This window comes from Corylus avellana, chromosome 3 (assembly GCF_965113065.1).
Source record: "Corylus avellana chromosome 3, dhCorAvel1.hap1.2, whole genome shotgun sequence".
NCBI lineage: Eukaryota > Viridiplantae > Streptophyta > Magnoliopsida > Fagales > Betulaceae > Corylus > Corylus avellana.
This window is the reverse complement of record NC_142492.1, coordinates 10,081,717-10,094,714: the sequence shown is the minus strand read 5'-3', so window position 1 is coordinate 10,094,714 and position 12,998 is coordinate 10,081,717. Positions and strand designations below refer to the sequence as shown.

Genomic DNA, 12,998 nt, shown 5'->3' with positions numbered 1-12,998 from the left:
TAAAAATATAGTCTATAACATTACTCTACAAACCCTAGCCGCCTACCTTTTTATGAAATAAAAGGTGTAAGATGCAAGACATGTATTTTAAAATAGATTTGAAGGCTCAATAGATTTTGAAGCCTAAAACGATAATTCTAAAGCATTCACATTTGATTGGGCAAATGTTTAGTTAAATATCACATTTTTTATATTTTAATTATCTACTTTTTCAAAACATCTGCATATGACTTTAACATTTTAGCCATCAAATTTCACTTGTTAATTTAAAATATTATGTATTTATCTACTTTCTCTATTCACACATAAGAGAGAATAATAATATTATTATTATTATTATTTTTTTTTATCATAGTTTGGTATGGATTGTTGAGCTACAGTGCTTATCAAATGTGTTGTGTACTATACTAGCTCAACAAACTTTTAGCTATTTTGATTAGCAAGATGTAGGGTTTTTTTTTTTTTTTTTTTTTTTCAAAAATACAGGGACAATTGATATTTTCAATAATTTCCATAAGACAAAACAGAAATTATTGACGAATCAGTCCCATTGCAAATTTTTAATACTTTTTTGTGGTACATTGTCAATTTTTAAACATCTGAAGCCAATTGCAAATCGCGTAAAACTTTGAAAAGTAAAGTATATTTTTTCCCAAATTTTATCAAGTAAAATTCAATACATGGGGTTAAGAATGACAATTTGTGTTCGTGTTCGTGTTCGTGTGTCGAGTTCAAGGTAGTATCAATACACGAGTATGAGCCTATATATAGATTACTTATACTCTGACTAATTTAATTAAACATATCCTTAAACTCTAACCAGCTAATTTTGTGTCAAATTTGGAGGTAGTATAAAAAGTTATTAACCCTAAATATTGTGTGAACTCGTCGAGACATAAATATATGACTATGTAAATTAATGATAATCCGACTCATTTAATTAAACGCTCTAACTTTTAACTCATTGAATATTTTGATCAAAATTGTAAACTCTACACGAGCTATATCAGATTCTCATATTATGAAATCGTGGTCCTTCATTTTAAATCCAATAGTTTATAAAATAATTTAAATTTCAATAAAACAAAAGTCTGCTTAAAATCAAAATTTAATGTCTCAGTTATACAAAAATAGCCGACATTTTATAGACCATTTAATTTAAAATAAAGGGTCACATAACAAGAGATTCTCAAATTTTAATTTTAAATAATCGGAAGGATCTCAATCCGGGCATATCAATAATCAAATTATACCATGTATATAAAATAAAAAGGAAAATTCCCCCCCTCATACCACCGATTCTGTACAATTTCCCTCCAAATCAAAAGGGTTTGGAGGAAAGGGTTTTCTCGGAGGGTTTCTTTCAGAGCAACCCATTTGTTAGATTAGCTTTAGCGTTTAGGCTTTTAGCGAACCTTGGTCTCACGGCAACAATGGCTGCCTCTTCTTCGTCCGGCAGCACCAGCCATGGCTACGACATGCCGTGGGTGGAGAAGTATCGGCCCAACAAGGTCGCCGATATCGTAGGCAACGAGGACGCCGTGTCCAGGCTCCAAGTCATTGCTCGCGACGGCAACGTGCCCAACCTCATCTTATCCGTAAGTTATCTTAAGCTCTCACCCACCGAGTCGCAGAAGTTACAGTGTGCATATGAAAACGATGGATAATTTGTTTGTTTTTGCTGTGTTTTATCTGTCAATTAAACCGCAATGTCCTTTTAAGTTTGGGAAATGAAGTTTGCTTAGCATTTTCATGGTTTGTGAGCATTCATAGGGATGCAATTTGAGGAGATCAATAGTTATTGTACTTAACCCCATTGGAGTTAGAGTGGCAAGCAGAGTCTTGATAAGTGCTTTCTACAGTGTGGGTTGAGAGTTCGAAACCTCACTTTCGCAATAACTCCTTTGGGGCCACCCCAGGGTTTGGCATGGCCCTATAATCGTCCGTGTGTTGCTAAGAGATTAGTTACTGTACTTGGATTCTGATTTGTTTCAAGACTTCATATTCGGCCTTATATATGTATGCATCTATATGTGAATATGGGATAAAGTTTTCCTCCAAATTCGTTCCTCCAACCCAGTCTAATAAACTGCCATATGTACTTAGAGCTTGTGATTCTTATTTACATTTTTAATAGGATTAACAAAATAAAGGTTGTCTGGGAATTTTCTTCTTTCACTAGTTTTTCTTAAGTGAAGTGACCTGTAAACGAGTGAAGTGAACCAAGGAGCTAGAGGTCGAGTCTCATAGAGATAGATATCATGACCCCATATGCTAATTTTACATAGATAAAGAAAATGTGGTCGAATAATTTACCTTTGTTTGACTTGATTTTGCAATTTTTGAAATCTCATTGGTAGAGGATCATCCAAAGAGCCTCTACCCTAAAATCCCTCTTCAATAAGGTGATTCTAGTGGTATTTGATGGTTTCGTTAGGAATCGATAGTTGATATGTTAATTAATAGGATTAACAGCATGTGATTCTCACATGCATTTTGAAAAATTCTTTAGAGAATTACATGCTTTAAGGACATATATCAGTTTAATAAAATGGTTGTTTGGAGGAACACTTTGTTCATGAATATGTGCGTGTGTGCTATCTTGTTCTTTTTTCCTTATATATATATGTGTGTGTGTGTGTTTGTGCTTGTGCGTGCTGATGTGTGAGTTCTTTGCTTTTATATATATGTGTGTGAACATGAGTGCGCACAAGTGCCTGTGTGGGGCTTTTCTTATATTTGCACGTGTATATGTGTGCACACATGTAATATGCTATATTATTTTGTTTTTGAAATTGAAAAAGTAGCTCAGTGAAGTGAAATAGTTGTATTGGACTCAGCTGAGGGATGTGATATGTGTCTTGGTTAGAGTTGCATTTAATCGCAAGCAAATGGATCAGAATCTTTACGTGTCTCAGTGGGAAGTTTGCATATTCTTTGATTATGTTTGTAACTAAACGAGCTATGTGGCTGCTGATTCTCTGTGCATTGCTTTTGCAGGGTCCTCCTGGAACTGGTAAAACCACGAGTATCCTGGCACTTTCGCATGAGCTTCTGGGACCTAATTATAAGGAGGCTGTTTTGGAGCTAAATGCATCAGATGACAGGTGGGTAAAATTTTATGGACTTTTTGGTATTCATTCTTTTTCCGGATCTCTTTGGTTGGCTTCTGAAATATTTTATCATTGCTTTATTGTTTAGGGGAATTGATGTTGTGAGGAACAAGATTAAGATGTTTGCTCAAAAGAAAGTAACACTGCCCCCTGGGCGCCACAAGATAGTAATTTTAGATGAAGCTGACAGGTAGTTTCTAATAAATGTCTCTTGAAAATGGTGACACTCTTGAATCATTGAAATTTTGCCTGTTTACATTCTACTATCCCATATTACTACAGTTTGTTGTTGATATTAAATTGATCACTCTTTGGTATATTTTCTTCCATCTCGCTCGTGTATTTGTCAATAACCTTTTCAAAATTCAGCATGACATCTGGAGCACAGCAAGCTTTGAGGAGGACAATGGAAATATTTTCAAACTCCACTCGTTTTGCTCTTGCTTGCAATACGTCTTCTAAAATTATTGAGCCCATTCAAAGTAGATGTGCTCTTGTTCGATTTTCAAGATTATCTGATCAAGAGATACTTGGTCGTCTCATGGTGGTGGTCGAAGCTGAAAAGGTACAGCTGGTTTCCTTAAGTAATAATGAACAAGTACTGCGTAGTCAGCATTATTGTCATTTTGTACCGGTGCAAAATGCTCACAGGTATTAGTTTAGCATCCATTCAGGGGTCTTGACATTTTTTGGTGCTTGAGAATAGAATTGTTCTCTTTACCTAGATTGTCAAAAACCATTTATCACTCATTTGATTAATATTTCGTAAAATATTTTGATGATCATTTTGTTGACGTAATTATTCAGCTCAATTTTTTTTCCCACACAGCATCTGTGGTTGGCAACATAAAATCTTGTTCATGTGTTCTACAAAATAATTTGTCTTTCTCTCTGTCCCTCCCTGTCAGCATGTCGATGTGCATATGCATGTTTAAGTTCATGTTTCTATTAACCACTCCTTGCCAAGTCAGAAATGAAAAAAAAAAAATAATAAATAAACTAAAATAAACTTTTTGAATAAGTAAGTTTCCGGTCTTTCTGTCAATACATTAGTCTTCTTAGATTGACTCCAAATCCCAAATTTTTTCTGATCTGCATTCCGTGAAGTTCGAACTCAGTTAACACATTTATAGGCTGTCTTTGAGGTTTGAATTTGCGCTTGTATGTCTCACTCCTTTAGACTAACCTTTTGAGCTGCTGAATCATATGTTGATTGCTTATTATTTAATGGCTAAGAGTATCTGCTTAAAGTGTGGTCTTCAAGATATCCCATTCTCCTGATCATTTAGATCTAGTACAGCTTCAGTTTTACTGTTATATTATACATTGACACTATTTTAAAGGTGGTTGGTTATCTCTCTCAAATGGGGCTTGAGCAGAGATTTTGTCTGTGAGTGTTATACTACAATCATTGCATTCTGTTGCTGAAAGATTACTCTGAAAATTTGACTTGGTGTAGATGGGCAGTTGTCTTTCATCTCAATGGTTGAAATCAGCACTGATATTCCCCGGCTCAAACAATTTTATCCTTCCTCCAGAAAGCATAACTCTTGTTCCAAGCTGCATGACATCTATAGATATAGCTACAGCGGGGTTTTATTCCCTTAGTTCTTTTGGTTTATACTTTACGACACAAACCAAGATGTCAAGGGGTCAGTCATAGATTTTCAACATTACACAATCTGCAAAGTTTGTTTTATGGCCTTTTTTATGAAAGGCCTTGTGGCCTTCCTTGGATTAAGATCTTGATATAGGAGCACTATTCAGGATTGCATCAACACAATTTTTTCCTGTCATGCTCCATAATAATTACTTTTTTTCAGTAAGATGTTTGATTGATCATCATGAACTGATTATACTACTAGATTGCTTGTATATTATGGCCTGTCAATTGTGCACTGGAATGAAACCTAGTTCATGTGGTTGATTTTGATGGGAACATAAAAAACTAAGCACTGTAGAACAATATTTGTTTCTATTTCTATATAGTATATCCTTTAGAAAGAACATTTTAGTTAATATCCGTAAACTTTGAACCAATTGTTCCTTTGGTTTACAACAGGACATGAGAAATGAGATTATATGGTAGTTATAGTAGCTTATTGTTTGTTAAACCTAGACATCCTTTTGCCATGTAACTGATCTGTGTTTGTAAACAATGAAGGTTCCTTACGTTCCAGAAGGTCTTGAAGCCATAATTTTCACTGCTGATGGTGACATGAGGCAGGCATTGAACAACTTGCAAGCTACATATAGTGGGTTCCGTTTTGTCAACCAAGAAAATGTTTTCAAGGTTTATGAATTGGAGTACCTCGGTAATTCATTTTTGCTATATATATGTTTGTGGACGCTATAACGTCTACGGTTGGTTTTCAGGTCTGTGATCAGCCTCATCCGTTGCATGTAAAGAACATGGTGCGTCATGTACTGGAAGGGAAATTTGATGATGCTTGTTCTGGTCTCAAGCAGCTTTATGATTTGGGCTATTCTCCTACCGACATAATCACGACCCTCTTCCGTATCATTAAAAATTATGACATGGCTGAGTATCTGAAACTGGAGTTCATGAAGGTACAGATGCCATGCCAGCCTCAATACTTTCTTTCATCTCCTCAGATACTACCCTATCTGTGGCACCATATTTATTCTTGTCCTGTTTGAGTTTCAGGAAACTGGATTTGCCCATATGAGAATCTGTGATGGAGTTGGTTCATATCTTCAGCTCTGTGGTCTTTTGGCTAAGCTTTCTGTGGTTCGTGAAACAGCTAAAGCAGCATAGGTATTATTAGTAGTTACAACCTGAACCAGCTACAGTTTGCCCTCTTGATGGTGAAAGTTGTTTTTGTAAACATGATAATTGGCTCTTGGTTAGATGTTACCATTATAAGGGAAGTTCCAACTCCAATCTGAATTGCTTAGTAGTATTAAGTAGTTGAACATTTAAAAATGATGCCGGTCAGGTGGAACCGAGTGGTCATAGGGCGGGCTTGGAATGAGCCATAGACTCGGACGTCTTGAATTAGATTTTGTACTAGGAATTTATTTTGGATTACTTTATACACGATTTTTGTGGATGGGGTCGTGTATCTGGTTTTTTTTTTTTTTTTTTTTCTTTTTCAATTTATTTATAGATAAAACAAGAGATTACAACAAACAACAACAAATGGCTGGACAACCCAACAATAAGCCCCAAAACGACTCTATTAGTATGAGTAAACAAAAAAAAAGAGGCAATGCATCAAATGAATGACGCGAGCCTATGCTTTTTTGGTACGAAAACCAAGAAAATTGGCCACAAATTAAAGTGGTTTGTAAAGGTGCACCATTTAAGAGAACAGTTGCAGCACACTCGAAGGATAGCCACAACAACCAAAAAAATACTGATGAGGAACGATTCAAAGCCTATGGAAGAAAAATTCAGTACAGAAACACAATAAAAAACAAAACCCAGAACAAACTAGACACAAATTGCATCGAACGATGGAGGTGCACCAGAGGCGAAGGTCGATGAGGCGGAGCACTAGAGGTGCAGCACCTGAGAGGGTGGCGCGTGGGCTGCATGCGCTTGCAAGTGAGATCTACTCGCAAGCACCTATTAGTCACGCTCAGGCACGTGGACGTCGTTTAAGGGTGGTTCTAGTGGTAGACGGAAGTGGCGACACCCAAGAACAAGTTGGAAGGGCGCGTGTATGGTGGTGACTTCCTGAAATGCATAAATCTGATTTTGAAAAAATAAAACCCAAAATTTCCAAGAAGGGAGCCAATTTATCGCTAGGCGCCGTTGATGACGCCGAAGAACGGTGGATTTACAATGGAGGATTGGGCGATGTTGTTATTGGAAAAAGAAAAAACAACAAAGGTGTAAGATAGGGCCTCCGAAGAGACGGGTTTGGCCTCAAAAGAGGTGAGAAGGATAGGAAGAAGGAGGGAAGGGGAGGAGGAGGAGGAAGGAGCCAAGGCTCCTCCACCCATGAGGGTTGTAGGAGTAAAACTATGGGTTTTTGAGGAGAGAGAACAGTGCTTTTTAGTTGGGCTTAGAGTTTTTCTAATGTAATCTTTTAGTTTTGTGTATCTGGGTGCTTAATGATAGGAAACAATGGATTTTGTAGGGTTGCCTGTGGCATTGAATTTTGAAATATTAGGAAAATGAAGAGTTGAAGAAAGAAAGAAAACTTATAGGTAAACAGGGAAACCATTGAGACGGTATGCAATAACAGGAAACTCTAAGCATACATTGGTGAACTCACTTGTGATCTTTTAAGTAAATTACATATCATATTTATTTTAGTTGCATGATCAAACAAGTCTTCCAAAGATGATGGAAAAGAAAGAGGATTAACTTGATGCAAATGGTTAAAATATCTTCTGCTTTATATGACTATCAATTAAATAAAAAATTATTTATGTATCAATCCTTACATCTACCACTACTGGTGGGGTAACGGCTAGTTTTCGCTATGCTGGGGGATATCATTATTGCTTAACCCAATGTTACATTGCATTTCTCCAAGATTCCATGCTTTTAGTAAATGAGAGTCGATTATCAACAACTCTTCAGCAAAAATCTTAATACTATTTTTGTTAATTCTTCAACTCTAAATCATATTCAGTCGCGTGTCTACCATTTCACCACTAGTAACTTGTATGTAACTTTTTATAACGTTTTCTATGGAACTCCATAAACCCTAAATGATAGCACAATTGATTGAGAATCACATCTCATAAAAATAAAGATTTTTATGTCTTTGGTTTGAATCTCCTTATAAAAAGACAGAAAGAAATGTTGTTTCATATATCTAAACTATAGATTTAGTGTCCGTTTGGTTTAGAGGTTTCAAAACGTGCGGTTTGAATAAATGACAAATTCAAAACATAGTTAACAAATATGCGATTTTTAAAAACGTACATCTTTGCCTACAGTTTGAACATGTTGATTTTTTATTTTTTATTTTTACATTTTAAACCATCATTTTTTTTTTCAAAAGCACTCCTAAATAGCACAATTTTGGCGGTGTCAAATACACTCTTATAAAAATAAAAACATGTTTCCTTCGAAATTCTCTTGTAAAACTGTTATACTTTAAAAAAAAAAAAAAAAAAAAAAAAAAAAAAAAAAAATCTTATTTATGAGAATTGTTTGTTATTTGTCCTTTGTCTATCTTTCTCCCATCCAACTTTTTGAAAATCAACCATTAGATCGAGTCACACCTTCATCCATGTGAATCATACATGTTTAATTGTTGATTTTAAAAAAATTGAATGAGAGAAAGACAAGACAAGGCCGTTTAGGTTTTTTCAACATAATATATGCTTTTTATTTATTTATATATGTGTTGTACAGTAAATCAGATTCAACCCATTAAGCTAACTTTGCTGTTAGTCCAGGCTGCCGAGTTTTTATGAGCGAGAAAGAGCCCATAAGCCCAAAAAGAAAACATACGCACTTGGCTCAATCGAAAAACCGGTGTCGTTTTGATTTCTCAGAACACTTTAAATTTGTGCTTGGTGCTAGGGTTTCTGCAACTCACAGGGGTTTTACAAGCGGAGCGGCGCACCATTCTCGGCCGCCATGGTTCTCAAGTACGTCTCTATCTCTCTCTCTCTCTCTCTTATTGTCTCTGAGGATTCTATTTGTAGGATTTATTCATGGATTCAATGTGCCTTGAACCTGCTAGATATGAAAATGAAACTTTAAATATTGGAAGGAGCTCTACATGAAACTCTGAAAGTTCATGAGTGTAAGTTATGTAGAATTTTGAACCGGTTAGGACTTTTAACAAACAGTTAAAAATTCTTACTACGAAAACAAAGAATTTTTGGGGAAAAAACTCATAATTTGCGCAAATGTACCAGTAATCTTGCAGTTTTTTTATTTTTTTCCTTAATTTTAATTTAAATACGTACTTATTTTGTGGGGGACAGTAACTTGTAAAATTTTACTTTTATGGTGTTACCCAACTCATGATTTGTGTGAAAGCTTTTAAAGGCATTTAGTGTGGGTGATTGTGCTTTGTGTTCATTTGGGTGTCCAATGCTGATTGCCTCATAGTAAATTTGAGAGAGAGTTACTTAGTTTGAATTGCATCAAAGGCATTTAGTTTCAGTTCAAAGAGGTGTAAAATCGGTATTTGATTTTGGTGATTTAGGACTGAGCTTTGCCGCTTCAGCGGTGCCAAGATATACCCCGGTAGGGGTATCAGATTTGTGCGGTCGGATTCTCAGGTAAGTTATGTTGCTGGGTTTTTACGTCGGTTTTTGTAACTCTTTGTTTTCAATCATAATATGGATTTGTATTCTAAAACATGCTCACTTGCTTGGTTGAATAGGTTTTCCTCTTTGCCAATTCGAAATGCAAGAGGTATTTCCATAACCGCCTGAAGCCGTCGAAGCTCACATGGACAGCCATGTACAGGAAACAACATAAGAAGGTGATTTTAATGTTTAGAAATTCGTGTCAACGTTTTGGGTACCAATTGATTTTCAAGTTTGCCGTGTTTGTGGTGCTAGGCTTTTGATGCGCTAGTTATTGATTTAGTTGGGTGCTTCTTGTTGTTTCATAGGACATTGCCGCTGAAGCAGTGAAGAAGAGGCGTCGTGCCGCCAAGAAGCCTTATTCAAGGTCTATTGTTGGTGCCACCTTGGAAGTCATACAAAAGAAACGGGCTGAGAAGCCAGAAGTCAGAGATGCTGCGCGTGAAGCTGCTCTTCGGTATGGGTTGAACCCACAACTTTTAAGATTTGCCAATTTTGAGGTGTTGGGTACATTCATTTGGGCACTTAGCCAAGTTGTTTGATGTTTAGTCTTTAATCTCTCTACCTGTATTTTCCATGACTTATCCAAATTTTTAGCGAGATTAAAGAGAGGATCAAGAAGACCAAGGATGAAAAGAAGGCAAAGAAAGCAGAGGTGACGTCCAAGACACAGAAGACACAAACCAGGGGTAATGTTGCCAAGGGTGCTGCACCGAAGGGCCCCAAGCTTGGAGGTGCTGGAGGAAAACGTTGATCTCCTTTCATATCTTTGTCTTCTGCGCATGAAACCATTAAAAGTGTTATCTTTCTGGATTTTATGTATGGATTGGTTTGCCATGTAGGCAAAGCTTCTTTTGGTATTTTTCCCATGACATTTAATTGGAAGATGGGCAGATTTTGTATCACTTAATAAGTCTAGCATTCACATAGCATCAGTTGACATAGATTTTTCGTGAGCTTGCCTGGATGATTCTTGTATTCTTATTGATTTGGAAGCAGAAAGTTCCAGTTTAGCAGAACCGAGCTTCATTGATAGTCCGAAATGTAGTATAGGCCATTTCTTTTAAAGCCATTTGAAGCCCACCCAGAAGTCGTAGCATAGGCTTGTATAAACTCTGTACAATTGTCATAAAATTGGATGACCTGGTAATAAAAATTAGTCTTTCGATCAGCATTTGGTTTTTTTTTAACAAGTGTCGATTTAAAGATTGATTTTTATAGTCATATGATCTAATTGTATGACATTTGTACAGAAGTTTACTAAATAGCTTTTTTTTTTTTTTTTTTATACAAGCGTGTTTGTTTAGCATATCAAACAACTGCTAATATCACTTGAAAGCCAATCTAAGGGGAAATTAGAATCAAATAATTGGTAAAAGAGAGATTCTAAACGACTTTCTTTTCTTTTTCTTTTTCTTTTTTTTTTAAAAAAGTACTATTTTTTAACCATTAGATTTATAGGACGGTGTGGGTTTCACATATCTAATGGCTTTAAAAATTGTATAGGAGAATGACAAATAAGGTAAATGTATTTGGTTCTATTTTGGTGTCATGCATCTCTTGGAAAAGTGTTGCTAGATACATTATAGTTTTTACTACAAACTTCTTACAAATTGACGTGTTAGTTTACTTGGTATTTTTTCACCTTAGCTAGTAAATAATTAAATTTATTGGTCAAATGTTACTACTTATTTTTTACTTATATTGTACCACATGGAGTATATGTGAACTACCAAGTCTACCATATGAGTTTGTAAGAGAATTATGGCAAAACCTTTAATAGCCCAAGCATTTTCCCTTCACATGATATCTCTTTGTGGCATCCCTCTATTCTCCGTTTCATTTGAAATTCAACTCTTAATTAGAAAGTTTTCAAGTCGACCTAGCTCCCAATATGGTGCTCCAATAGATCAAGTCCTTCACAGTCATTATATTCATCAATTTTTGTGCTTTTTAACCAATTCCGCCTGCACAGACTCATCAATCAAATAATTCTCGTTACCATTCTCTTCTTTGGCATTCTATAAAGGAAAATATAAATTTATTTCACGAGTAATTGTACAATTTCAATTTCACTTGCTAGAACTTACTTTTAACTCTTTAAGTTTTTTGTATTTTTCATTTTACTATTTTTGTTTTTAAAATTGCTTACATGTTAATGGCATGCAAGCAATTCTTTTACATCAATTAAAAAATAATTTTTTATTTTATTAAAAAAATTAAATTTTGATAAAAGAGGGGTTGACCTCAACAAATGCGGTCACCCCCTTTGTTTGGGTTGGTCAAGCGAGTTGTCTCCTTTATTGTGGTGGCCGTCCTCCTTGTAAGGGTAGTCCGTCACCCCTGTCTTTCATATTTTATGTTTTTTAACAAAATAAAATTATTTTTAACCAACGTTAACGGGACAATTGTTGCTTGCCATGAATCCATTAATGCTACGCAAGTAATTTTAGATGATTTTGGATAAATGAGTGAAATGAAAAATGCTAAACTTGAGCAGTTTAAAGTTAGATTTAGAAACTTGGATAAAAAGTTAAAAAGATCGCACCATTTTTCAGGAAATATATATATATATATATATATATATATATATATATATATATAAAGAAGTAAAGGGCTCCTACTATCAGGTCCATCCTGATAACACTAGGCCTGGGTATCGGTCAAAACGGTCCAGTTTTGGCTCTTATCGATTATTAACCAATAATTTTAGGTTAAACGATTTATTAACCAGACCAATAAGAATTTTAACCGAAATTACCTGTTATAACGGTACACGATTAAACGGTTCGGTTAAATCGGTTAACGGTGGGTTTATATTGATTTATTTTGTTTGGCCAAAAATGAGTTTTTTTGACTTTTGAGAGTCCAAATACTTTTTGTTGGGCTAAAATAACTTATTAAAAATTAATTGTTTTAGGGCCCAAATTCTTTTTGTTGGGACCCAAATATTTGTTTTTTGAGCTAAAAATTGAAGCTTTTTTATATTGATCCACCACAACCATTTTTTTTTTTTTAATATTATAAAATACATTTTTCCAAAGCAAATGGATTAATTAACATAATGAATGCTAATTAGACTAACAAAACTAGTAGTTAATGAAAAATGCTTTCACCAAAGGCAAAGAAATCCCATTCAATGCCATCACTAAAAAAAAAAGTCAAACCTACCCTATCCCAAATTAAGACAAGGTTACATAGGTATATATATAATCCAAAAACTACATCGTTTTGGCATCCCTACTTAACGGTTTATATCGGTTAAACGGTTAATCAATATGAAATTTCTAACCAGACCGAACCGAACTGATAAGCATACCGGTATAAAAAATTTAACCGATAAGAATATTGGTATATCAGTTACAGTTAATATCGGTTCGGTCGAAACCGGTACACGGCCGGTAATCGGTAATCGGTTAATCTGCCCACCCCTAGATAACACCCATTTTGCAACTTCTAAGAAAAATGCAAAAAATAAAAGTGAGAACAATCACACCAAATCAGATAATAAAAAAAACCCGTAGCTGGCAAGACCTAGGCCCGTGGGTCTGGCCGGTGGTGAACGCCTCAAACCCCGCCGACCGTGACCTACCTCAAAGCCCTTTTTTAATGCCTTAAAACATGTTTCTAATG

At 35.3% G+C, this 12,998-nt stretch overlaps 2 protein-coding genes and 1 non-coding gene across 3 annotated transcripts; all 3 read left to right on the top strand.

The window, feature by feature from the left end:
- The first annotated feature begins 1,309 nt into the window (after positions 1-1,309).
- On the top strand, positions 1,310-6,198 carry RFC2 (replication factor C 2). Its single transcript, XM_059586911.2, has 7 exons — positions 1,310-1,598; positions 3,001-3,107; positions 3,202-3,303; positions 3,483-3,678; positions 5,278-5,406; positions 5,490-5,684; positions 5,782-6,198. The coding sequence occupies exons 1-7, from the start codon at positions 1,434-1,436 to the stop codon at positions 5,890-5,892; spliced, it is 1,005 nt and encodes a 334-aa protein (XP_059442894.2). The 5' UTR covers positions 1,310-1,433; the 3' UTR covers positions 5,893-6,198.
- LOC132176815 (small nucleolar RNA snoR135) lies at positions 4,486-4,629 on the top strand. Its single transcript, XR_009439676.1, has one exon. It is a non-coding gene; the product is annotated as a small nucleolar RNA snoR135 (small nucleolar RNA).
- A 2,385-nt stretch (positions 6,199-8,583) lies between the features above and the next one.
- On the top strand, positions 8,584-10,315 carry LOC132175253 (large ribosomal subunit protein eL24). The gene is made up of 5 exons (XM_059587127.2): positions 8,584-8,693; positions 9,260-9,335; positions 9,440-9,541; positions 9,674-9,822; positions 9,963-10,315. Exons 1-5 carry the CDS (start codon positions 8,683-8,685, stop codon positions 10,117-10,119), a joined length of 495 nt encoding a protein of 164 aa, XP_059443110.1. The 5' UTR covers positions 8,584-8,682; the 3' UTR covers positions 10,120-10,315.
- The last annotated feature ends 2,683 nt before the right edge of the window (positions 10,316-12,998 follow it).

Coding starts and splice junctions, on each gene's coding strand:
- RFC2 (XM_059586911.2), top strand. CDS start 1,434: ATGGCTGCCTCTTCTTCGTCCGGCAGCACCAGCCATGGCTACGACATG. Junction 3,304..3,482: donor ATTTTAGATGAAGCTGACAG/GTAGTTTCTAAT, acceptor TTCAAAATTCAG/CATGACATCTGGAGCACAGC. Junction 5,407..5,489: donor ACCAAGAAAATGTTTTCAAG/GTTTATGAATTG, acceptor GTTGGTTTTCAG/GTCTGTGATCAGCCTCATCC.
- LOC132175253 (XM_059587127.2), top strand. Junction 9,336..9,439: donor TTGTGCGGTCGGATTCTCAG/GTAAGTTATGTT, acceptor TTGGTTGAATAG/GTTTTCCTCTTTGCCAATTC. Junction 9,823..9,962: donor GCGCGTGAAGCTGCTCTTCG/GTATGGGTTGAA, acceptor CCAAATTTTTAG/CGAGATTAAAGAGAGGATCA.